Source organism: Cuculus canorus, chromosome Z (assembly GCF_017976375.1).
Source record: "Cuculus canorus isolate bCucCan1 chromosome Z, bCucCan1.pri, whole genome shotgun sequence".
Classification (NCBI taxonomy): Eukaryota; Metazoa; Chordata; class Aves; order Cuculiformes; family Cuculidae; genus Cuculus; species Cuculus canorus.
Window position 1 is genome coordinate 10429111 of NC_071441.1, and position 27040 is coordinate 10456150.

The window sequence follows — 27040 nt, forward strand, 5'->3', positions numbered from 1 at the left end:
ATATATATATACACCTATAGAATGGTACCAAAAAGTGTATGGATTAAAATCTAAGAATGTGAACTTACCTAGAGCTATTCCTATATAGAATCATAAGCTCTGAGCCAGCAGCAAATCTCAAAAGGTGTTATGAAGACATACAGCAAATCATCTGAGTAAGCATGTTCTCTGTGAAAGAGATGTTCTTGCAAGGTAAAATATCTTTTTAGATGAAGGGAATAAAGTTCTCACATATCATTGCAGTAACTTTAAAAGCATGATATGTTAACATACTACCTTCTCCACTTTAGTTCTTATTTCCACTTAATTGAATGAGAAGATGAGACCACCCGGTTTTTGCCTAAGCTTGCTTTGATATCAAGTAACATCTGAAAACAGTTTCAGAAAACAACATCAGTCATCAATCATACTCTTGTAGTCATGCGTGTGAACAGATGATATCAATCCCGGTAAATTAGGTGAGATGAAACAGACTTTACACAAAGTATGAGCAATTAAATAATTTTTTCTGCATTAGCAATAACAGCCTATTACTCAAAGAACACCAGAGGACTACAGCAGAAATGGAGACACTGAGAGGTTTACCAGATGACTAATTGTTAATTTTGGAGCTGGACCAAGCTGTGTTTGTGTGAGGAAAGCAAGCAATACAACAATCAGCAAGAAAGGGCAACACTGAGCAAAGATTCAGCTCCCTTCCCAAGAAAAGGAGATAAATACTGTTCTTCCCTCTTCCAGGAAAGGTTGCTGTTAATCTGTCACAGATGTGTCAGCAGGAAACACTAGGTCAGGAGAGAGTTTATGCCCAAGGAGGAGGAGTGGGCGGTAAGGGAAGAGATGACTCTGCTGGGGGCAAAGAACCTAGCAAAGCAAAAGAAACCCCAACAACAAGAAAACAGAACCAACTAAGCAAACAAACAAAACCCACCATAAAACCTAACAGAACTACTCACACAATAGAAGTTACTACTCAACGATCTTGTCCAAAAAACCGAACAATACCATGATAGCTAATGGCACTATACTAGAAGTTTCAGTACTAAGAAGTTAAACATCATTATCCAAATTTAGCAGGAAATAGCTCCAACTTAGATAAATGTGTTCAGGTAGGTATTTTAGATGCTCCTCTTAGATGACAAACATTAGTCTAACTAGACTGAAAAAGCAACTGAAGCAACATCTACCTCTACACAGAGTTCTACTAGTTTAAGCAAAAGACTTTGGCTTATGGTCCTCACAATTCAAGGGAAATAAACCAAACAGAGCCCCTGTTGTTCAGTCTTAGCAACATCAAGAAGTTGTGGGACAATAATGCAGAGGTAAAGGCTAAATTCCTGAGAATGTTAATACCAAAACTGAAGTTTCTATACACTATAGCTTAGGGATACAGAACCTGTGTTTTTTCCAAGACAGTTCATCAAGCCCAGTCTTCTCTGAACTAGCTTTCAAGCTTTCTTTTTCTAACCTTACTTAGCAGCCAGCAACCTTACTTCTGTGTCCATACTATATTCATCTTGCATATTTGTAGTTGGTTCAGTTATGAGACAAGGAAGAGCTCTATGCAGCTGCCAGTCATATATCTTGTATTACTAAGATAAGCTTTCATAAATGTCTCCCAACACAGGGCAACAGTTAAAAATTCAATCTCTAAGGTTATGATCTCAGATGAAGTTCTCTTCCTATAGTCCCATTGAGATTTCAGAGGACATTTTGTGATGGTATTTTTCACATACTTCGGACTGTGAGCGAATAGACTTGCTTGGTTTGTTTTTACCACAATACCTTTACTCATTACTACATGAATTATTACAAAATCATTTTCTAGTCATAGTCCAAGATTGACGGCACTCAAGGATACACAGAATGCTATGACACATCTGAAAGGTTATAGCACCCTTGAAGACCAAGTACAAAAGGTAAGAAGTAGCCTCAGACTACTTTTAATATTAATTTTAATATTTCCTTATTATTTGAAAATAAAAGCATAGCCTTTTGTACCATTTTTGTTCAAGATTGTTCATTCTTGGACTTCATATCTATAATGTGTGAAACAGATTGTGGATATGTGATATGGATATGGAATGGCACAGATATGTGCCATTCAAAATCACATTGCTAAATAAATATTCCAGTCTATTAAACCAAGAACCTTGTAATGTACATCTTAAAGCCTATTGATGTTTAGGAGGTTAGCGAAGTGAAAATACCGTCAATGCTGCATTATAGGATAGGCACTATATTGCTCAGTAAAATGTCAGAGAAATTAGTTGATATGTCAGCTGTTTTGTATCCTGCATAGACTACTCCAACATTCAATAAGGTATGAAATGCTGCTCTTTAAATCTCTAATGGATAACATGAAATCCTCTCTGTAAGCACGCATCAGAGAATGTTTAACAGCTCAAAAGTGCTGTCAGAATCAAATATGGTATACACACAGTGAAGCTACAGGTAGACTTCATAACTAAAAAAAAAAAAAATTAAAGACTTGTGCTTCAGTATCACTTCAATATTGAATTCCATTTCCAGAGAAAATGCAAGGCTTCAAGTTTTCCTGATAAAATGTTTTCTTGTCAAGCATCCAATTTTGTACAGCAATGTTTAGTAAGCATATATGGGAAAAGACTTAAAAGGCTGGGTTGATTAAAAGGAAGGGTTCACAGAAGCTAGTGGAATTTCAGCAGGAGTTGACACCAGTTGTTATGCATTGTATGAATCAGAAAACCAAGAATGAGTTTTTACTGTCTGCCAAAATAAATCTTACAAATCAAGAACACTAATGTGTACAACAGCAAAACATAATCCAGTGTCTCATACTTCAAATATGTCCAGCAAATTAACGCCTCAAGGTATATGTGAAAAAACACAGTCTAGTTTACGCTAGAGACCCATTTTCAGAGGAAAAAAAAGCTTTTGACTAGTTACCAACAACTATACACAACAGATTACACACAAATACATTTAGACCTTGAAATAATGGTCAGCAAGCATGCTTTATCCCCATGCAGATTAAACACCTTGAGTTCATTGCTTTTTTTTTTAAGAGACATATAAAAAAAAAAGATTTACAAAAATACTGATAATGGTTCACATTTCTACTACCTCAATACTTTCCTCCTCTTTTGACCTTTTCTACCATCTCAGCAATATCCCCATTAGGTTTTTTTTTTTAATAACTACATGCTCTTCAGGCTCCTTTTGTATAGGATCCATTGACAATATGCTCTGACTCCATTCGCTGATACACTGCAAACCATTTACATCCGGAAGCTTCTGGTTCTGTGAAATGGTTGAAAAGGCTTTTTTAACGCCCACGTCAGTAGTGGTGGTTTCTGCTTAGTTTTTTCTGGAAACAGCACTGCTTCAGTTTCAGGGGTAGGAAATCGTACTTTATACACTTCAGGGTAAGATTTCTGAAACTAGAAAAATACATCAATTTAAAGGAAGAATTCACTAAAACATGTAATATAAAAAAACTATTAACGTGCAACCTTCACCTCTGGAGCACAAAAATGATGATTTCTCTAATGCATTTTCTATACCTTTACATAGAAATCAGGTGTTATTTTCTAATATGGCTTGATTCATTACAGTATACCTGTTCTAAATGATTAAAAAGTTTGAAATCCCCAAGAGTCCATACTACTTTAAATCTCAGTATTTCTTTAGAGAACTACATGTCTAAGACTTGATAAAGCTTTTTAAATGAAAAATTTCAGATTATGGAGAAATTTTTATTTACTTGCTTGAGCTTCTTCTTCTTATCTTTCACAGATATCTCTTTATTCATTGCAATCTCTTCCAATAAAGCTGCCAGTGGTTCTTGAGAGCCAGTTGCTCTTTGGTGTTCAAATTCATCTGTACTGATTTGGTGACAAAATGATGGAGGAAGAAAAGTGGTATCAGTATCAGCTCCAGCATATTTTATCTGAAGAAAGAGTAAAAAAAAAAAAAAGCAGCTATGATTTCTGCACCAAATTGGCAAAACCTGGCTTAATCCAATCGACAACCTGAAGTCATTAAGTTAGAGAAGATATGGAATAAAGATCCTAAATTTTACCTACCCTCTCCTGCATTAACTGAGTGAGTTCTAGTAAGTGAAAATATGTGTTCTCGTTTGAGTGAAAATAGAATCGGTTTTCTAACTTCAGCTAAGTCTTGCTTAAGTAACTTCATTTTCTGAGTTAGCTGTATGGTTTTCAAACAGTGTTTCTCTCTAGAAGCGATAAAACAGGGCACTGGTATGCAGAAAGGCCATTGCTTACACTTATTCCTGAAGTAACCAAGGCCACCCTCAAGATGGGCTATAAGTCAAAGATGAAAAAGGGTTGTCACCTGCAGGGAGAGATGGACAAGACAGGTTACCCCAAACTGACCAAGAGAGTAGTCCATCCTATATGTCTGTCTTACTCTGCATAAAACAGAGAGATCACAAGGATCTCCCTGTCTTCTTCAATGGTTGATGTCCAGTGAGGACCCTGTTTGTTTGCATCCCGAACCCAGAGCCATACATTCCTGGATCCAGTTCTTCCCTGTCCATGTTCTGCAGCAGCTGTGGTGCTGTATAGACATCAGGAGGGGGGATTTCATATACTTTATTCATTTTCTTACTAATTGTATTTTTGTATATTGTTTCATTAAAGCTGGTTTAGTTTAGTTTCCAATCTGCAAGTCTTTTTCCTCTCATTTTCCTTTTGCTGGGTGTGAGGGGAAAGGGAACTGGGAGTCCAACTGCTCGGTTTTAGCTGCCAAAATGGGCCAGGCTGGGCCTTAATTGTGACAATATAGTACAGAGGAAGTCTGTTTAACTCTTGGACAAAGTTAGAAGTTGGGTGCTTTTTTTGTAAAAATTAGAGAAGGAAGAACTAAAAAGCAGCTTTGAACAAAGCAAAATATGGTATTAGGAAACAGAAAGAGTTATGAGAAAGCTGAGCAAGGAAGGATGGCTCTGAAAGAAATTCAGAATGTCAGTGGAAACGCTTCACCATTCACTTTTCCTCAGTATCACAAACATAGTTTGCCTATCCGATGCAGAAGACAGCGTTGACCAGTTGTGTAGGTATGAAGTCAGAAAAGCCAAGGCACAGCTGTAGCTGAACTTGGCAAGGGACACAAAGAATAAGGACTTCTACAGGTATGTCAGCCAGGAAAGACCAGTCAACGGAAGTGTACCCCCTGATGAAGACAACTGGCAAATTGATAACAACAGATGAGGGGAAGGTTGAGGTACTTTTTGCCTCAGTCTTCACTGGAAATCTCTCTTCCCACACCTCTCAGGAGGATGGACTGCAAGGCAGGTACTAGGGGAGCAAAGTAAGCACTGTAAGAAACATTCAGGTTCATGACCACCTCAATAACCTGAACATACAAAGTGTATGTGACCTGACAGGATGGCATAGGATGATTAGCTTGCAGAATAGATCCTCATAGAAGCTATGCCAAGGCACCAGGAAGAGAGGGAGGCAATTAGACAGGCAGCATGGCTTTGCCAAGGGCAAGTCCTGCCTGACCAACCTAACGGCCTTGGCTGATGGAGTGACTACATCAGTGGACAAGGGAAAAGTGATGGACGTCATGTATCTGGACTTCTGTAAGGACTTTGACATGGTACCCCACAGCATCCTAAATGGAGAGATGAATTTGATGCATGGACTATTCAGTGGATAAGGAATTGGTTGGATGTCCACATCCAGAGGGTAGTGATCGACAGCCCTATGTCCAAATCTATATCAGTCATGGGTTGTGCCCCTCAGTCATCTGTAGTGTTTAAAAGTACTGCTTAAGATCTTCAGTGACATAGGCAGTGGCATTAAGTGCACCTTCAGTAAATTTACAGATGACACCAAGCTGAGTGATGCAGTTGACACACCAGAAGGGTGGGAGGATGCCATCCAGAGGGACCTGTACAAGCTCAAGAAGTGTGCCCATGTGAAGCTCAGCAGGTTCAACAAGGCCAAATGCAACGTCCTGCACCTGGATTGGAAGAACCCCAAGTATCAATACAGGCTGGGGCATTAAGGGATTGAGAGCAGCCATGACAAGGACTTGGGGATTAAAAACTGGATGTAAACAGGCAATGTGCACTCACAGCACAGAAAGCCAACCACGTCCCAGATTGCATCAAAAGAAGCATGGCCAGCAGGTTGAAGGAGGTGATTATTCTCCTCCTCTATTCCACTCTGGTGAGAACCCACCTGAAGTACTGCATGTAGCTCTGGAGCCCTCAGCACAGGAAAGACATGAAGCTGTTGGAGTGGGCCCCAGGAGAGCCACAAAAATTATCAGAGGGATAGAACACCCCTCCTATAAGAAAAGGCTGAAAGACTTGAGGGCTCTTCGGCCTGGAGTAGGAGTCTCTGGGGTGACTTCATTGCAGCTTTACAGTACTTAAAAAGGGCTTATAAGATGATGGGGACAGACTTTTTATGAGGGTAGTGGTTATAAACTGAATGAGGGTAGGTTTAAACTAGATTTAAAGGAAGAAATTTCTTACAATGAGGGTGGTGAAATACTGGAAGAGTTTGCCCAGAGAAGTGGTAGATGCCTCAGCCCTGGAAGCATCCAAGATCAGGCTGGACAGTGCTCTGAGCAACCTGATAGCTGATGTCCCTGCTCATTTCAAGGGGAGCTGGACTACATGGTCAGGTAAAGATACCTGCCAACCCAAACCATTCTATGATTCAGACCAACAGAAATACTCATCGAGTTCTTGTCTCTAAATCATTTAAAATCTGCTTAGCTGCATTTAGATACATAGTTATGGTTGAACATCACCAGTCAATTAATAAGCTCTTTATAAGTTAATATCTTAAAGTCTTTAGGAACTCTTGATGTTTGGAGCAGGAAGCATAACTTTGATCTATAAGCACAGAAACATGAGGGTTTTTTTCACCGGGTACCTACCTGAACTCTCTGGAGATGTATAACATGTTCCTCTATAGAAGATTTTAAGGAGGAAGGAACACTTAAGATCTCTTGATAATTGTCCATGAGAAAAGATACTAGTTTAGCAGCAAGCAGTTCATCCAAGTCCATTTCATCCTTTGAGCAGAGAATACAACGGGAAAATGCTTGAACCATCTGAGAAAAAAAAAAAACCCAGGTTATTGTATATTTTCCATTTGGGGCAGAGGGCAGGAAATTAGACTGTATTTAGAAAAGGTTAAGAGCATAATATTTTTTCCATATTTTCCATAATTCAGTATGAAAAAAGAGTATAGCGTACAGTGAATTTATCTGAGTGGACTGAAGATGGCCCTTGCCTCATACGCATAATCTAGCACTAGACTTAGAATGGCTGAACTCCATTTTATTCTCAAAACTTTGTCAAATAGCAACTTCACATGTTTTTTCCAGTTAAACAGGTCAAATACTTCAGAAATTTTAGAAACAAGCACAGAAAATACAACAGAGGTTAAGCACCAGAGGGAAAGCTTAATACTATTAATTTGAAATCAAACCACGTATGAAGTCCAGCTCACTTTATACAGTCTCATGTTTGACCATTCAGTTTCAAGAGTTTTCTGTCTATGTACACCAGCCACTTCTAATGTTAAAAGCATGAAATGTACTCAGTTTCCTGTCATGAGCCATAGATTACACTGCTGAATTGAAACAGTACAAAATACTTGGACTGTAAATGATTCACTTTTAAAAATAACATTTAGATTATAACAGAATTATTTTAATCAGACAACTTACAGTTAATTAAATTATAAACAGTGGTCAAAAAATTAACTATTTTAATCAAGTACTATTCATAGTTAATTAGTAACTTAATTGCTGTGGAAAAAAATTAGATTCATGCATGCTACTATAGGATTTTTATGGCAGCTGACTTTCGTTGCCTGTATTGACAAAGACTTAAAAATTAACCAAAAGAAATGCATGCTTTTAGATGCTCAGAATTGCCAAGTTATGCCTAATAGTTTTGTAATAACTTGCTGTTATAGCTCTATAAGTAGTCCTACAGAAAGACCATTAGAAAAACCTAGGGCTTTGTCAAAATCTGATTAAAATTACTTTCAGAGATTCCTGCAGTTAAGTGATGAATAAAACAAGTAATGACATAAACTGATAGGATTTTTTTTAAATGTCCGAAAATAGGTAAATCAAAACATTCAGCTACACATTCCTAATTATGTGAGACAGTTCTCTCACACTGTCTGCAATGATAAAGAACACTGAAGATCTCATTACTGTAATTTTTCTACTCAGTAGTGTATTCAGTGGTGATTTAATTTTGAAAGATGAGGAAAACTCCAAATTCCGAGCAAATTTTTCATTTGCTCTCAACTTCAAGAAATCCCAAATTATTCAAATTCAGAGTAGATTTCCACATAGCTAGAAGAGACAAACTGTATTTCAGAAAAACAAACTGGATTTTGTATGCACAGTCCAGCAAGAATCTTTTATCTGCACTACTCCAAAAGCCTTGTCTAGACGTTTTGTCTTACACAATACGTACCAAGGTTCTGGTCTTCACTGATTCAGAAAGAGGTGGTAAATCCTTGTTAAAGCTAATTCTTGCCATCATCCTCACCAACAGCTGTAGTCTCTTCCTGTTTTCTGGTGGCAGCAGGAGGCAAGATATCTGAAGGGCTTCTATGGCTTTGCTGTGGTTTTGCAGCAAACCTGGTTTATACAAGATTGGGCAATGTTTCGCAGTTAAATATTTCCATGACATTCAACATAACATTTCTAAATTTCTCTCCTCAGAATCTTTCCCTACTCATTCAAGACTGCCTTAGTATTCCACTTCCCAAAGAATCTAGGAAAATATCCCTAGAACTGGACTACTAGAGCAGGGCACATGTAAGTTTTTACAAGATATCCTTCTTATGCTTTGGGAGATATTAACTATAACCACCAACTCTAGGTATTAGGTATTAGACATGAAAAACTACAAGGGTTTTGTTCATCCTTTGTTTTTCTATAACCTTTAGCTCTAAATACAACTGACATGTATGTACAGATGTAGCAACCACATAAAAAAGTTGCTTAGACAACAATCAGAATCTAAACAAAATATGTGCTTATGCTTCAATAACAGCTTATGACAATACTAACAAGCCTCCTGCACCTATAGAGGTTAAATCTATGACTAATTCTACTTATAAACTCTTGAGAAAACACAGAATGTGAGCCTAGTAGAGATATATGAAGACTGGAGAGGCACAACAAAATATTAGCTTAGGTACCTGTAAAGAGGTCTCACCACTAAAACGTCACCCTCTTTTGGGTTTCTACAGCTAAGTAAGGGAAGCAACTACTACAAATTTGCCTAAATAGCATTAGTAGCAGAAGAAAAAGTCAGGAAGAAAACATCCACATGACTAAAGACTAGCAGAAATTCCTCTTAAAAAAAAGGAACAAGGAAGATTACAAAGATACACTTTTTTCCCTTTTTCTCCTGCAAGGCCTCATCTGGAGTATTGTGTCTAGTTCTGGAATCGTCAAAATAAGGATATGGAGCTGTTGGAACAGGTCCAGAAGAGGGCTACAAATACGATCAAAGGGCTGGAGCACCTCCCATACGAGGACAGGCTGAGAGAGTTGGGCTTGTTCAGCCTGGAGAAGACTCAGATCTTGCCTGAAAGGGTGGATCAGAAAGCTAGGGCAGGACTGTTTACAAAGGCTTGTAGTGATAGGACTAGGGAGGATTGCTATAAATTGGAGAGCGGCAGATTTAGACTAGACATAAGGAAGAATTTCTCCACTATGAGAGTGATGAGGCACTGGAACAGGTTACCTAGGGAAGTTGTGGATGCCCCATCCCTGAAGGTGTTCAAGGCCAAGTTGGATGGGGCCTTGGGCAACCTGATATAGTGGGAGGTGTCCCTGCCCATGGTGCCTTCCAACCCAAACTATTCTACGTTTCCCCATAGGTTTACATCAGTTGGAAGGGATCTCTAGAGATTATCTAGATCTCTCCCCCTGCTCAAAGCAGTGTCGTCTACAGCAAGATGTTGAGGACTGTGCCCAGTCAAGTTTTGACTGTCTCCAAACATGGAGATCCATAGCCTCTCTGGAAACTTAAGTGTTTCACCACATTCCAATTAAAAGGTTTTTTTCCTATGTGAAAATGAAGTTACCTGTATTTCTGTTTGTGCCCGTTGTGTCTTGTCCTATTACTGAATATCACTGGTAAAACTGTGGCTACCTCTTCTTTACTCTTCCACATTAGTCTTTTTCACGCCTTTACAAGATCCTCCCTGAGCCTTCTCCTCTCCACACTGAAAAGTCCCTGCTGTCATCGTTTCCTCATACGACAGATGATCCAAGCCCTTAATTTTTGTGGCCTTCCTGACTAGTGTTAAGGGAAGATCTCCTTCAATCTGCTGCAAAACGCTCTTAATGCAGCTAAGGATGCCACCACAAGGACACACTGCTGGTTTAAGATCACATTAGTGCCAAACAGAACTGCCAAGTCCTTCTCAGAAAACTTTCAAGTCAGTCACCCCCAGCATGCACTGGTGCATGACCTTATTCCTCCCCAGGAGGAGACTTTGCATTCTCCTTAGTTAAATATTAAGAGATTTCTGTTTGCCCATTTTTCCAGCATCTCAATGTCCCTCTCCATGGTAGTATAACCCTCTGGTGCATTAAAACTCTTCCCTATTTTGTATTATCTGCACACTTGTTCAGGGCATTCTGCCCTTTGTTCAGGGCAGTATCCCACCATCAATGTCATTAAAGTGTTTACCACTAATGGTAAACTTGAAACTGATCACAACCCTCTGAGCATAGCAACTGAGCCAATTTCTGATCTATCCTGCTACCCATTTATCTAGCCTTTATTTTTCCTGTCCATAAGGATGTGATAGGAGGCACTGTTGGAAGCTTTACTACAGTCAACAATAAATAGCATCCACTGCTGTCCCCTCACCCACCACACCCACCATGCCACTGAATTCCACATTACATAAAAAGTGGAAGCTGTTTGTTTTTAAAAAAGAGAAGTGTGCAGTAGTAAGTAGGGCAGCAAAACCAGACTGTAGAGTGACAGTAGTGATAGGACTAGGGAGGATTGCTATAAATTGGAGAGCAGCAGATTTAGACTAGACATAAGGAAGCTGTGACAAAGAACTGTAGTTAATTTCATTTTCAAAGGAAAGCTTTTTCTAATTTAAAAAGAAGATTTTGCAGGCACAGTAGTGCATGTATTTGGAAGAGGGTCTGAGAAATAATAATCTTAATGAGACTTGTACCTAAAGGATCATTAAACTGTGCAAAGAGAGTTTAATGTCACCAAGTTCAGAAAATATCTGATGATCACTGACATCTTATTAATCTTTTTTAGCTATTCTGAAAATTAATTTCAGCTGACCTCTTGAAATAGAAGTGCTCTAGACAGTCTTCATTAGAAAGCAGAAGTAAGGCATCTTGATAAGGTTACACAAGCCACTTAATTTCTGCAAGTATTGCTCAGGTTTTAAGATGGAGCTTTTAAAACAGTACAAATTACACCATGGCTGCCTCAAATGACTAAAAATATAATTGGATAACATTTACTTTGATATTTCCTCAAGTCTTCCACTATACAGAGAGCTTATCCATTGAAGGAAGAAAGAAGCCCTATGATCACTGCATAAGTGTTGTGATTCCCTGAGGGTAGAAATATGAAAAGTCAAAGACTCAAAAGACTGAAATCTTGCTTTATAAGTGTCTTAAGATCTTAAGATTTTAGCAAGCCGTCTCCAGTTAAAAAAATGCAACTTCAGACATGGGTTTGCTTTTCCATATTTTGTAAATGCACAACATGCTAAGCAATTGACAGCTTCACAGGCAGCATTCTCTACCAGCAATGACATTTATTACAAAATAGTCTTCTATGGAATATGCATTATCCTCTATGTTTATCTACAGTTCTATAATGGTCTGTAAATTAGCCTCATTGTTAAGACTTAATTACCTGTTAAGGAGAACCCAAAGTCTTCCCCTTTCTCTCTCAGCTGACCAATCAAGAAAATCCCTTCCTCATACCCCCAAGAATCATAGAGGAGAGTAGGAGTGGATAGAGAAGACTTGCTACCAAAACTGCAGATTAGGCATGTCTGCCTTATAATTACTTGCTTATTTTCTTAGTATTGGTTCTAGAGTTTTGTATGCCAACAGGGAAGATAGGCTTCACCACAGGTATGCTAAATTCTCTTCTTGAATTCCCACCTCTGGCTAGGTAGGCAGCATTATCTTGAATCATAAAAAATGTGGATAAAACTCCTGGGGATCACCTAGGCCAACTCTATCCCCCAGTTAGTGAGGGTGTCTAACTCAGGTATCCCAAGTCATCCCACTAGGGCCAAATGCAGCTTTTTAACCATTCAAATACATGTTAGGTGTCTGGAGGAGGTTGTTTAGATGAGACTTCTAGAGAAAGGTGATGTTTTCAAACATGTACAACCAGTAATTTAAAGTAAACTGTATAAGTATGAAGATGGAAAAAAAACTAAGTTCTTGAAAGCCTTCTTGAAATCTGTTTTTGTTAGTAATGAATGATTCCATATTAACACTTCATATTTTCATGAAAGAGACCACAAAATTGTGACTTTTTGAAAGTGAAACATTTTTCTTCCATTTCCACAAAAACATTGGCAAGAATCCTTTCTTCTCATTTTTATATCTGTGAAATACTGCAAAATAAAACTCTTAAAACCAGAAAGATGTGAAATACAATGGAAAAGCAAACAAAGAATATAAAAGGAAAGGAAGAATTTTTAAAAATATCATCAAAAATCTGTTGTCTAAGAAAAAGATGTCAGAAAAGGAACACAATTCAGTTTGAAGCAAGATTGTCAATTAACAAATAGGTGTTATTCTGAATTCCTTTTTTATCTCAATAGCTTATTGAAAGAAATATTGTTCCCACTTAAAGAACCTCGGAAATGTGACGTGCCACGAAGCACGCTTGCTTTTCGACTTAGTTGTTCTTTCCTGAAATACAACCACAAAATGTAATCAAATAGCTTGACATTTCCAATGGGCCGAATATAAATACCAGATAGATGAATTTGATACAGTGTGAACCCTTAAAAAGTTATAGTTAATAACTGTTGTTTCTTTAAAGTACTGGATAACCTAATGTCTATACTAAGCAATGAAGGATTTTAATTTCCTTCATATCATATTGCCATGGTCAAAAACAGTGCTTACAGCCCTAATGCTTTTTAATCTAGACTTCAGTCAACTAATTTCTAAAAGCTTAAGTGAGTTTAAGAAACTTAGGCATTTGTAAAAGAAGAAAAACCGTTAAAACCCATCTTACAGGTGTGCCAGTGCTAAGCAATGAACAGAGGCCTTTAAAAAATTATAAAGACAAGCAGTGGAGGACTTCTGAACTTACATGATCAAAAAGATATAATAAAACTGCCTTGTGATATGAAATAAATTTGAATATTAATCTGTTGTACATGCAGAATGGAGAAGACAGGCCCTAAAAAAATGAGCCATGGTAATATTTGAGTACAGTAAATTAATTCCAGAAAGTTAATTCAAAAGAATAACTTTTTCAAAGCATCTCAAACTACCTACCTAAAACACTAACAAAAATATCAAAAAAATGAAATGTGAGAAGAGGTTCTTTCATCTGACCAAAGTAGTCCACTATAGTTGTGAAGACATCTCTTTCAAATCCTGAGTATGTAGGTTGCTTCAAATCTGAAAAGCTAGGCCCTACAAATGAAAAAAAAGAAAATTTATTTGCAGCTACCAACCAGATAACTATTTTCTATTTCAGCCAATAAAAATGCATCGTTTAAAGCAAGTTCATCCTGAATTTACTTACAATTTGCTAGACATTTCATTGCTGATAATATCCAGTGAGGCAGTTCCTCTGCAAAGGGGAGAAACACAGAAATTAAAAACTAAAAGAACTAAGAAAAAGATCAACCTAAAATAAAAGTGAAGCTGAAATTTCTTTAAGTAGTCCCTCCTATACAGTAGATCAACTGATTGCAAAGTCAGGCTATACCTTAGTGAAGGATGTAGCTTGAATTACATTTATATTGAAAACTTTGAAGCGCTCAATATCAAACAAACAGTTATGCCAACTGCACCTACAACTCAATCAATCAGCACAATGGACCCTATTGTAAATCCTTAACCTGTCTTGCAAAAGTCAGCCAAACCTGTTCAAGATACACATTCACTAATGCATTATAGTGAAGTGTTTACTTTGCACTGGAGATTATGAAAAGCACTCACACAGTTATTCTGTCATTCCTGCAAGGAGGAAGTTAGTAACTTGAGGTGCTCCAAACGGATAGGTAAACACTCTGGAGGTGGTTTCATTCACAAACCAAACCAGGCTCTCCAATATCATATTTCATTTCTCTACAAATTTACAGAAAACATAGTGGCAATAATATCATAAAGTGAGATACCACAGCAGCAAAGCTACTTTACCTTTTCCCTGATGTACAAAGCAGTTTCAAACTTGGTACTACTTTCTGAACACAGACTGAAGGCTCAAAACTGAGAAATTTTAAGCATCTCTCAGTGTACATTTTGATTCTTTTCTACTTTTCAGTACCTGTTTCCCTCACGTAAACACTCTGCTTCTGGCAGGGCTGGGCTGACAAAGCCAGTTTGAAGTAAATAATATCCCTATCTTTATAAATTAAAAGTTGCTGTTCTTTCACCTTTCACCTTCAGAATGTTTAAGTTCGCAACAATGGAGTAAATACTGATTCTTACTATTGGCACATCAAAAGGTCAAGAATGGCATACTTTGTAAAAAATCTAGTATAGATGTGAACATAGAACTATAAAGATGCTACATTGTAGTTCATATAAGAACTGATTTTTTTTTACACTAGTAAACTATAATATAAAAAAGTTAAATGAAAACTTCTAAAATACTCACTGGATTTGTCTTCTAAAGTGACAATGCCTTGCTTATTGACATTGTACACGTTTTGGAATATATGCTTTGAATTCACAAGTTTTGTGTCTAGCACTTCATCCAGAGAATCCAAACCCAAGACCTTTTGTAAACTGTAAAAAATACATAAACATAGTTCATGCATCACTTAACCTGAAAAAGGCAAATGTAGCGTTAGGATAGACACAATCTGAAAAAGAGACTTCATTTCATAGAATTGTAGAACATCTCAAAGTGGAAAGGACCCATAAGGAACATTGATTTCAACTCCCTGTTCCTCACAGGACTACTTACAACTAAACTACATGACTAAGACCACTACTTTGTGGTCATTGTGATTAAGACAGCTGCAAATCACCACTTTCCCTAAAAGTGCCCCTGTTTACAAATAGCAGCTCTAGGAGGGCACCTTTCCTGGTCAGCTCACTTAGTATCTGCACCAAAAAGTAATCTTTAGCATGTGCCAGAAATTTACTGGACCTGCTTGTGTCCACTGTATATGACTGCCTCATGTCTGGGAAGTTAATCACCCACAAGGGTGGTTGATCTCAAGACAACCCTTAAGTCCTTGTAGAATAATTCCTCAATCCAATTGTCCTGGCTTGGTGGTATAGTACCTTCACAACATACACCTTATTTTCTTTCACCTTTATCCCTACCCAGAGGCTCTCAACCATGTCATTGCCAACCGTAAGCAACACTCAATCAACCCCTCCCTGCCATACAGTGCCACCCTCAACACCTTGCCTGCCCTGCCTAACCTTCCTGAAGCGCCTATAGCCACCCTTCACAGCATCCCAGTTACCAGACTTGCCCCACCAGGTTTTGCTTATGCCAATGATGTTATACCTCCTGGATTGTGTCAAAGCTTCTAGCTCCTTATGCTGTACCCATCCCATCAGAATTCTAAAAAGCTGCATCAGTTATGGTGGGTGCAAAGTTGAGCAATAATGTGGCTTTACATAGGGCAGATACCACCACTCCCTGGCTGAGCTGGCAGAGCTACAGTGCCTTGCTTGTGTGTCCTTCCATAAATCTGCCCTGCCACACCCTGTTTGCCCACCCCATTCACAGTACTCCAGGTCAGCAGTATTCCAGCAGTGTTCTGTAGGTGCTTGTTTTATATAGCAGTGGAGGGGCACTTGGCCAGTGTTGCTCTTTGTCCCACACGAGTCTCATTAGCTGCTCTCACACAAGCTGCAGGTTCCTAGTGGGTCCCTCCACTCTCCTGAGGTTTCCTTGTCAGAGGTAAACTCACTGTACACCATGCTAGACTGCTCCATTGCAAATCATGTCAGCATCAGAATTGCTCACCTCAGCATCAAGTTTATTACAGTTGACTATAAAATGGATTAGGTTTAGCTGAAAGCAACCATTATTAAGGCCTCAATTGTGCTGTAAGAGTAGCCAATGCATGTTATTTTTTTCTCCTGCATAAATAGTCTAAAGCATTGCTTTTAACTTGGCGTAAGATATTCCTTTTGGAAATAGTAGAGAATATCTGAATCTCAAAGCCTTCTGAACTCAATTAGCCACTCCATCTCTTACCTCATATAAAGTATTCCATTTGTCATTTAAAGGTTTTGTGGTATTGCACTTCTACAGAAGTGCTTCTGTTTCATAGCAACAAGAAAAAAGACGGAGGAAAAAAGTGATTAAATAAGACAAAGTTCACAGGACAGAAGGACTTGTATAATGCCAGAGGAAAAAGTTAAAAGATGTTTAGTACAATGAATTTTCTTTGCAAAATTTATTTGCTGAATCCATTAGGCAAATAGTAAATGGTACAGTTAGTCTAGCCACTATGGCTTTGATGGCAGTGATGAAAGGTGAGTGAGTGAAATCGCACACATTAGCAGAGAAGACAGACAACACTATTATCTACTACACAGCATTACTCTAACAGCAAATGACTCACAAGTATACTCACTGTGACAAAGTCATGGATTTCCATATCTCTTCTATATTCGTTTGTGTTAGCTCTCTGCGGAACACAAGTTTGCATGCCGGTACTTCCCCTATAGCTATACTGTGTCGCTTGTACCACATCTCAGAGTTCTGAAATCAGAGAAAAACATTCCTCATTACCTGGTGACTTTTCAAGTATTTAACCGTGTAATACACTTATAGTACAGCATGTTCCCTATTGCAAGTATTTTAAACATTCCTAAATTCTAGTAAAGTCTCCAGGATGCGTGTGAGTGCTTAAGTTTCACAGATGTGCAGCATCTTTTCTCAGTTATATAACTTGTCCAAAGCTGAAAAATTGTGTTCCAGAACAGCCATTACAGCTCAGGAGTCAACGGTCTCTAGTCCTGTGTTCAGACTAGCCCCATGATTAAAATCAGTTCAACTCATTTGTTTTTCTACTACCACTCTAAGAGTAAGCTTAAGGTTATGGAAATGTTATTGGAGAATTATTAGATGAGATATCAAAGGCTGATACTCATTCTTGTTCAGCACACACCGATCATAACTAAGCATTAAGTTCACTAGCAGGTTCTGTACATAGACTCATAGAATGCCAGGTTGGAAAGGACTTCAAGGATCACCTGGTCTGACCTTCTAGATGATAACTAGTTGAAATGAGATGGGCCAGAACCCTGTCAAGCTGAGCCTAGAAAGCATCTAGCGTAGAGGAATCTACCACTTCCCTGGGGATATTATTCCAATGTTTAACTGTTCTCATGGTGAAAATTTTTCTTCTGGAATTCAATTGGAATCTCCTCAGAAGCAACTTACACCCATTATCCCTTGTCTTTTCCATATGAGTCCTCATAAAAATGAAGTCTCCATCCTTTTGGTAGACACCCTTTATGTACTGGCACATGGTAATAAGGTCTCCCCTAAACCTTCTCCTCTCATGGTTAAACAGACTTAGTTCTCTCAGCCTTACTTCGTATGGTAGGTTTCCTGATCCTCTGATCATATTAGCGGCCCTTCTCTGGACACTCTCCAATCTGTCTGCATCTTTTTTGTATAGTTGGGACAAAATGGACACAGTACTCCAGGTGCAGCCTGACAAGTGCTGAGTAGAGTGTAGTAATGACTTTATCTCTGCTGGGGATGCCCTTCTTGATGCATCCTATTGGCCACCTTTGCTGCTGCTGTTCACTCATGTTGAGTCTGTTGTCCACCCACCAAGACCCCCAGTTTTTTTTCACATGAATAAAATAAAAGTAAGTAGCTAGAGCAGAAAACACCCATCAGATCTAGTCCACCATTGTAACAGAGGAGAGTAAAGCAGAAAGTGCAAGAGACCATTATCCTTTACTCAACCTTCACATAGAAACTTGAAGACAATCATCAACTTGTCAGTGGGGATATGTACAATGCAGTCTGTGTCAGCAGCATATTTCAAGGCAAAACTCCCAATCATTCACACACAATTGTTTGATTTACATCACAGGGCAGTCCTAACACAGATTAACAGTATTCCTTGGGATCACAACCAAATCACAAAATGCAATCCAGGAATACACTTAATTACTTAAAGCACTAATCATCTTATTCCATGACACTAGCCAGTCTGGAATAGTACATTCTGAAATTAGCATCTGGTCTTCCACACCAATAGATCGCTACACAGACCCAGGCCTACCAATCAACACATCTAATAAATGCTCTAATTGACGCTGAGGCAATTTAAGGTGCCACCACTTTCCACCATTTCAGTGGAAGATGCACCTTTCTATAAAGGATGCACCTTTCTACAAAGCAGCGTATTCCTTTGCCACAGTTACTTCAACTTATAGTCTGCTGTATTAAAACCGCTAATGCCAGACTGCATGCCATTCCATCTGAATCAGATGTATATAGGCAGTCTTTTGTTAACTCTTATCAGGCCATGATGCTTGTATGGAAATTTAGAGTAGACAGTTGAAGGCAGCAGCATGTTAAGAACTGCAAAAGATACTTGCCTAGTTCCTAAAATACTTTATTCTCTTTACTTGGCTTTGACACTATCTTTTTTTCTTCCTTCTCCATCTTCCATATACTGTTGAAGTTCCAAGGACTATGCTTTTTCCTCTTCAGAAGCCTGTTGTACATGAAAGGTGCACTCAGTGTGCACATAGGTAACTAGATTACAAACACGGAATAACCTTTCATTCAGGACCTCTAGTTGTCCAGCAAAATGGTAGGAGCTACTTTTCCAAAGAGACTATTGGTCACCAAGAAATCCAAGGCTAGTGCCCTGCACTGATAAGCATTGAGAAAAAGACCAAAATTATCAAACAAGTCCCAAGAGTTCACAAAATATGAGTACAGTCACAGACGACAAACTCACAGTGGAAGAAGGGATTAGAATACACATAACTCTAGAAGCCTAGGCTTTTAAGACATCCAGGTGGCAAAAGTTGGAACAATTTTAGTTTACTAATGAAACTAACATTTTTAACAACTTCACAAAGGCTGGATCAATCCAGGTGAGAATGGGGCACTATGATTGTCCGAGCTCACAAAGGGTAAAAATGAAGCCTTCTTACAACATATTCCTTATGAAAAAGGAAACTGAATCACTAACAACCTCATAACAGCTAGGAAGGGAGTAATATTGTGTGTATCCTGCTGCAGGAGGTGTTTGAGTAAGAGTTACCATGCAAGTGACAGTAAAGCCATTTACTTTGTGACAGTTTTCTTTTGTAGTATAATAAATGCTGTATTGGAATTTGAGCAAATTTGAATGCTAGCATACCGAAAAATAGAGCCATGCTGAAATTGGGATGCTTAGGACATCACAATCTGTAGCAGAACACTCAAAGCCAACATTCACAGCAAATCACTGTGAACAAATTTACTTCATATAAGTTGAAAATAAAAGCATTTTGCACTTAAATCTATAACCAGCTATGTTGTGCCATAACAAGATACTATTAGTTCAGTTTTGCTTTCCAATATGCTTGCATCTGGGGAAACGAAAACTGGATATCTTACCATTGTGACTGACTTCACTGGAATGTGCTCTTGCGAAGCACCAGCCTTTGGTTCATTCCAGTCTGGAAATTTAATTACTTCCTTTCCATATGAACGTTTCTTTGGATATGGCTTCAGCGGTGATGAAGGAGGAAATCTACAATGAAAGAATATTTTAAGGCCTCTAAACTCCATCCTATTCCGTAATGACCAATGCAAAGCTATATTAGGCCTTCACATGCAAAAATATAATAAATGCCTTGGATGTTCACAGTATGACTTAGTTGCCTGAAGACTGGTGTTGAGTGACGCATAAAACATCCCAGCACATCTTGTTTGGCCTCCCCTTGCTGCTAAGGAACAGTTCAGGTCCTTTTGTACTCCCATGACACAGCTGAGCCTTGGGTGAATGTCTGATACCACAGAATTACAGAATCATTTGGTTGGAAAAGACCTTTGAGATCACCGAGTCCAACTGTACCTATCCACTGCTGGAGCACAGGCAGGAGATAGAGTGAACAGCACTGTGGAAGGGACCTGGAGGACATCCCTGTGCCTCTCAAAAAGCACTGGTTGCTTATGCATAGACAACTGACTCAGGCCTTCACTAGAAGCTGATCCTGATTAAAAAAGCTATAGGTAGATTTTTGCCACATCAAGTGCATTACTAGCATGCATCTCCTAAAGCAAAGCTAAGTAACTGAGTCATGACAAATGCTTGGATTTAACTAGTGAGCATGCAAGTGTGCACACAAATTTTTGTTCACGTTACCATGTTCTTCTGTCTTTACATGTTTTCAATACGAAGATCATATCCTGCAGTCCTTTTCTGGAGTCTTTTTCCAACTGGTTGTGCAGGAAACTCATTCACTTTTTAAGGCATTGAAGGGCCTTGAAGAAGTTAACAGAAATAAACCCTAAGCTAGCTCTTGCATTAAAGAAGGAAAAAACTCTTGGACAGCATTCAGCTCAGACATCTCCAGCTTAACCAGAATTAAATTACTGCCAAACCTAGGTTAGAGTATATACAAATAGATTAATGGCAGTGCATCAGAAAGAAATCATTTCAGTAACAAAACATCAGATTGGCCTAGATCAGATCTTGTTTGCCTGCACTCCTACATTTTAGATGGTGAGATTCCTGATGCTTCAAGAAATTGCTTCAGCCTCACTCACTCTTTTAATCAGAATGCAAAAGACAGTTACGTATGTGACCATGCAACAAGAGCTTGTACACGACTGGATAGCAGGCATTTATACCCTATCAGAAACACTCTCATACTCAAGAATCCTCAAGTTGTCTCTAAAATTTCATCTCATCTTCTCAAGGCAGTTGCAACATTTAATTAGTTTTAAATTAACTTTATAGGGCTGTTTTGTTGGGCTAGTAGTGTTATACTACATGGGCTGAACACATTATGGTTTTGATCATGCATAGTGAGCCTAGTTGGCATATTCCACAATGCTCTTTAACAAAGCATCTGCAACACAGGAAGATATCACTTCCTTCAGAAAAACTTCGAGGAGAAGTAATAAGCACCTTTCATTAACCCTGCAAAGCTTACTCTGCCTTTTAAAAGTGACCCAGATTACACTGCAGATTTTTAGCTTTATGTCACTTACTGCCTTGATTTTCAACCAGCTAGTAAATGAATGAGTTCTTAACAAGCAGGAAAAAAAAGGAAATGCAATCCCCATTTCTCATGTAGCCTTACAGCAAGATCTAGATAGACCCCAGTTTTTGGATGAACAATGAAAAACTTCTGATTTTACATATGATGAACAATAATGTTACCTAGAGCTAGTAACTGAGGAGCATTCCAAGAATGACATGTCTCGAGAAGCATGGTTTACAGCCAGCAATACTAGTTTTAGGAGTTTATATAAGAAGAAAACAGATACCCATTAGCGTTCAGGACAATGGATAGAGAACAGGGTCAACTAACATTGGTATCAATGATATAACAAGTACCACAGCTGAATGACCAGAAGTCTGCCGAAAATGCAAAAGTAGCCACTCTTTTGCTTTTAATACAATCTCTTAGATTAAAAAGAAAAAAAAAACAATGATAGCTTCTGAAACTGTAACTTCTCACGTATTATTGTAGACTACACTGACCCAGTAAATCAGAACACATAGATAGCCTGCTGTCTTTGGAAGTCACACTAATTCTCGCCTCTGCTTTTAATACTTGCCTAATATTCAGGCAAATCAACATTTGGCAACATCTCTTTTGCATACTCTGTGGAGCGAACAGGAGTAGACAACTACGCTTGCACATGAAGTTAATTAATTACACAACAGTACACTACAATATACAGTCGCAGTAAATTAAGAGGGGAATTTATAGAAAAGTTACAAAGTATGTCACCGTTTCAAGAGTAAGCACTGTCAGTGGAATTAGAAGCAACTTGTACTGCTAACTCGATCAACAGGAAGAGAAATGTATTTACAATGTAACATTAGGAAAATCCACCAGAGGGAGCTGCCAAGACATCAAATACATTCATAAAGGCTGGCTGGAAAGTGGAAGTTCAGCTCAATAAATAGGAGAAAGCATGTGTAATTCTTGAAGCTAAACACGAAAACTGGAAGCAGCACGCATAGTTTGTTTACGCCCCAAGCCCAGAAGGAAAAAGCTGGCTCCAATTCAAGATGCATAAATGGTTTGCTGTTTTAGTAAAAGCACAGTTTAATTGGTAAATTAGTTATTTTTCGAATGGGAAGTGGAGAAAGAGCATCATTAGGACAGCTATAATAAAGGAGCTCTCTTGTCCAATAGCAGATCACTAGGCAGAGCAAAGAAAATGATAAACAGAAATTTCACCCAAATTCCATAGCCTGCAGATCCGGAAAATAATGGCTGAATATACAAGCAAGAAAGAGAACAAGAAAATTTCAATGTGTCATGATGCCAAAAAAAACCAAAAATAAAAGAAAAAAATACTACCACAAAAACACAACAAACCCAAGCCAAAGAGATAATACCAGCATTTACCAAAACACCCTATTTATTCTTTTGACAAAGTCAGTGACCAGAAAGAGAGGAGACAAAGTAGTTAACACTTATGGCGTGAAAAAAAAGTGTGCATGTAACCCTGTCCTAGGAAGAACAGACAGGGCAGGACCAGGCTAGGAATATACCAAACCAATAATACACCTACCACTATGTGCTGCACAAGCTTTTCTCAGAAGTAAAAAGCCCATTCCACACCACACCTTTACATTTAAACTTCTCCAAAGAGAAGTCAAAGACCTATGATCCTCTGCAGCTACTCATGTCTTCCATGTCTATCCACGTTTTCCAACCTGATTCCAACCTAGCCGATAACTAGGTAAACTATGTCAGTATTTTGCCCTTCTATACCAACCATAAGCAGTGGCCACAGAACTAAAGAACAGAGCAAGCATATATGATGTTTCCTCAGCACACTTTCAGTCTTCAGTCATTTTCAGCTCACATACTGCTAAGACATATATTAGTTTTATACACTTAGCAACGGACTTGATCGGACGAGTTTCATAAAGTATCTTCAGATACAAGTCTGGAACTTCTCTTTATGGAGTTAAGTTCTGAGAAAATATTCATTTCTTTTTACTCCCAAGATATTTAGAATTTGTTCTATTAATGTTGATTAAAATTAGTTTGAAAATAACTTATTTGGCAGCAAAGCTGTAGCATTTGGTGCTGTTTCCTCCAGAAGGCAGTCTAAAAACCAGCCATCAGTTTTACTGGAAGGTGTCATGCGATATCAAGAACAACAAATTGAATTGGTGCTCATTTGTTGTTGGAATTAAAATACAAATCTAATCCAATCTGACTGCAAATCTAAGCTTAACATAAACCACAGCTCTTTTATAAGAAAGTATTTTGACCCAAGTTTGATGCAAAAGAATTACATCCAACTTACCTCATATTTTTAGTCTTCCAAGTTAATAAATAAAATTAGGAAAGTAATGAACAACGTGCACTTGCCACATAGGCATACAGTCTAGACAGCAAAAAAGCTTGAGCACACTCTACAAAGAAGCTAGTTAAAATAACAGATCAACATGAAAACTCAACTTCATCCACATCAAGGGGAAATTCAGTATCATATACTTTTTTCCAAAGATAATATTAAGAAATCACTGCAAGAAATCCAAATAATTATTTAAGTACATAATAATATATATAACAAGTAGAAACACAGCAACATTGCTGACCTGTTCTGCATGAAGATAGCTCCTGTTTCTTCCAAAGGCTACTTGCCACAACATAAGTTACAGGTCCATACTCAAGGTAATGGTCATTTTACTCTAATTTTTCACTGAACAGGACATTACAAAATGGTACAAATTCAGAAATCACAACTTCTGGACACCCAAACCTTAACTGTCACAAGAGGTCAAAGAACCCATCCCAGTAAAGCTAGGCTTTCATTAAAGAAAACTCTTTTTCTCTGTCAACAAGCCATCAGCTGAAAGGCCAAGCAGGAAAATGTAATCAACCATCCTTGAGGATAAGCAAATAAAGTTTTGTCACTTTAAATACAATTTCAATCTAAAACCCACGGGGTATAGAAAAAGGCAATATCATGGATTACTAACATTCAGAAGGCCTTTCTCTTCTCTCAGAAGTGGAAATAGCATCCTAAATAGTCAGTGAGGAAGATGGAGGACATGCTCATGGTAGCTTCACCACCATCAATGTCTTCTAGATATGCACTCTTCTAGCACTGACAAATATGATTTCTATCAGCAGCAGACAGAACCTGCTACCTTGTAAAAGCTGCAAAAGCTTTTGTTAGTATTCATGGAATGTAATAGACTAAAACTGCCCTTCAAGAATTTTTTAAAAGAAGTAAAAATAAAAGGAAAACAAGTCAAATATTAAATTGTGACGGTTGCCCATCACTAAAGAAAATTAAGTATTTAAAAGGAAGACGGAGAGAAAACACATTAACACCTGCTCAAAGGCATTCTACAAATAACATTTGTAAGACTAATAAAAGAGAAACTATTAATCCTTGCTTCAAAACCCAAAACTTCAGTGATCTTTTACAGTTTTACCTATATAAATGGCCATCATCTTGAAAGTCCTCTTTGCCCCATCTTCCTTTAATATCTTCAATAACATGATTTTTCAGGAATTTTTTAAGCAGCTTAACTGTTTGATTGCGAGTCACTTCTGGGCCAAAGTTTTGATTAGAGCCAAGCAGTTCATGTAAGCAGTCCACTGCCTCCGAGGCTTTGAAGCAACGCTCATAGCTTTTGAAGCGACACCGATGCTTCCGTAAAGGCATGCCAGCACGAAAAAGTTCTATTATCTCGTTCCACTAGGAAAGATGAACAAAGAAAACCATTGGGTGAGCTGTGCTTCCAGGATCATTTCAGTTGTACAAAGAACTCAACCAGATCTGAATGCAGAACTATGTGCTGTTTTCATTTACCATCTGCATTTGCAAACTACTAACAGCTAAAATTATGATTTAAGCAGCTGAGAATCATAGAATTGTTTGGGTTGGAAGGGACTTTAAAGATCATCCAGTTCACACCCACCTGCCATGGGCAGGGACACCTCCCACTAGACCAGGCTGTTCAAAGCCCCATTCAACTTGCCCATGATAGGGGGTTGGAACTAGATGATCTTTAGGGTCCTTTCCAACCCAAACTATTCCATGATTCTATGAACCCGCCCTTGAACACCTCCAGGAACGGGGCATCCACAGCTTCCCTGGGCAACCTGTGCCAATGCCTCACCACTCTCAGCGTGTAGAGGTGAGAACAAACACCAGATTTAAGAAGTTGAACGATCTAGATCGCCGCACTATCCATGACGCTACAGATACAGCTCTAACCGCCCCTTTGAGGAAGGCTTTTTGGTTTGTTTAGGGTTTTTTTTTGTCTGTTTATTTTTAAGCTTTTGCCATGACAAAAGGCTGGACCCAGCCCCTCGGGGGTCGGACAGGGGAGTTTGGGGGGAGGGAGACGGCGGTTCACGGTGGGATGGCGGGGGACGGGCGGGGGGGACCCGACCGGGCTGGCTTCGCGCTCCCCCAGCCCTCCACCACCACCTAGGCCGCAGAGGCCCGGCGGGCGGCGCAGGCCCAGCAGGCCGCACCGGTACCCAGGAGGGTCCGCAGAGCCGAGTGCACAGAAGAGGGAGCACAAGAGGAAGAGGCAGGGGCCACCACTCACCAGCCGCGTGGCACGGTAGGGCCCGGGACCGACGAGCCCGAGCTCCATGGGCGCCGCGGGGGCCTCTCGCCGTCTCCAAGGAAACCGGCAGCAGAGCGCGCCGCGACCCGCCGCCCGTTTGAATCCGCGCCCGGGGGCGGAGCCGCCTTCGCCGATTGGCTGTATGCGGCGTCACGTGACGCGCAGGCACCGCTCTTGATTGGCGAGAAAGGTCGAAGCTCCGCCCACTACCCTGTGAGGGGGGCTGTGGCGGTCCCTGTGCCCGCCCACCCGCCCGCCGCTCGGGGGCGGGGCTGGGAGCAGGGGGTGTTACAAAAGCAGAGGAAGTGTGCTGGTTTTAGACAAAAAAAAAAAAAAAAACCGTGTAAATCCTCAAAGAATGTTTATTTTTCAGATTACCCGACCGTGTCTGAAGGCTTGCTTGAGGTTACCTCTTGACCTGAGACAACTACATTTTAGCACCAGAGACAGGCTGGAGAAGCAGAGCTGCGAGAACCTCATGAGGTTCAACAAAGCCAAGTGCAGCCTCCTACACGTGGCTCGGGGCAATCCCCGTGTTCAGTACAGGATGGGGAATGGTGTGCTTGAGAGCAGCCCTGCAGAGAAGGACTTGGGGGTACTGGTCGATGAGAGCTTCTGCTCGACATGAGCCGGCAATGTGCGCTCACAGCCCAGAAGGCCAAATGTGTCCAAATCAAAAGCAGTGTGGCCAGCAGGGCGAGGGGGGGGATGCTGCCCCTCTATTCCTCTCTTGTGAGACTTCATCTGGAATACTGTATCCCGTTCTGGAATCCTCGACATAAGAAGGACAGGGAGCTGCTGGAACGGGTCCAGAGGAGGGCTACAAAGATGCTCAGAGGGCGGGAGCACCTTCCCTATGAGGACAGGCTGAGAGAGTTGGGGTTGTTCATTACGGAGAAGAGAAGGCTTTGGGGAGACCATATAACGAGCTTCCAGTACCTGAAGGGGCTACAGGAAAGCTGGAGAGGGACTGTTCACAAAGGCTTGTGGGAATAGGAATAGGGGGAATAGGTATAAACTGGAGAGGGGCAGATTAAGGCTAG

At 39.5% G+C, this 27040-nt stretch overlaps 1 protein-coding gene across 1 annotated transcript; it reads right to left on the minus strand.

Moving 5' to 3' along the window:
* DEPDC1B (DEP domain containing 1B) lies at positions 1 to 26101 on the minus strand. The gene is made up of 11 exons (XM_054054509.1): positions 25977 to 26101; positions 24849 to 25114; positions 19817 to 19952; positions 16812 to 16939; positions 14864 to 14994; positions 13784 to 13831; positions 13531 to 13671; positions 8468 to 8634; positions 6904 to 7080; positions 3743 to 3928; positions 1 to 3419 (listed from the first exon to the last, which is right to left on the minus strand). The coding sequence occupies exons 1-11, from the start codon at positions 26022 to 26024 to the stop codon at positions 3258 to 3260; spliced, it is 1590 nt and encodes a 529-aa protein (XP_053910484.1). The 5' UTR covers positions 26025 to 26101; the 3' UTR covers positions 1 to 3257.
* Between the last annotated feature and the right edge of the window lie 939 nt (positions 26102 to 27040).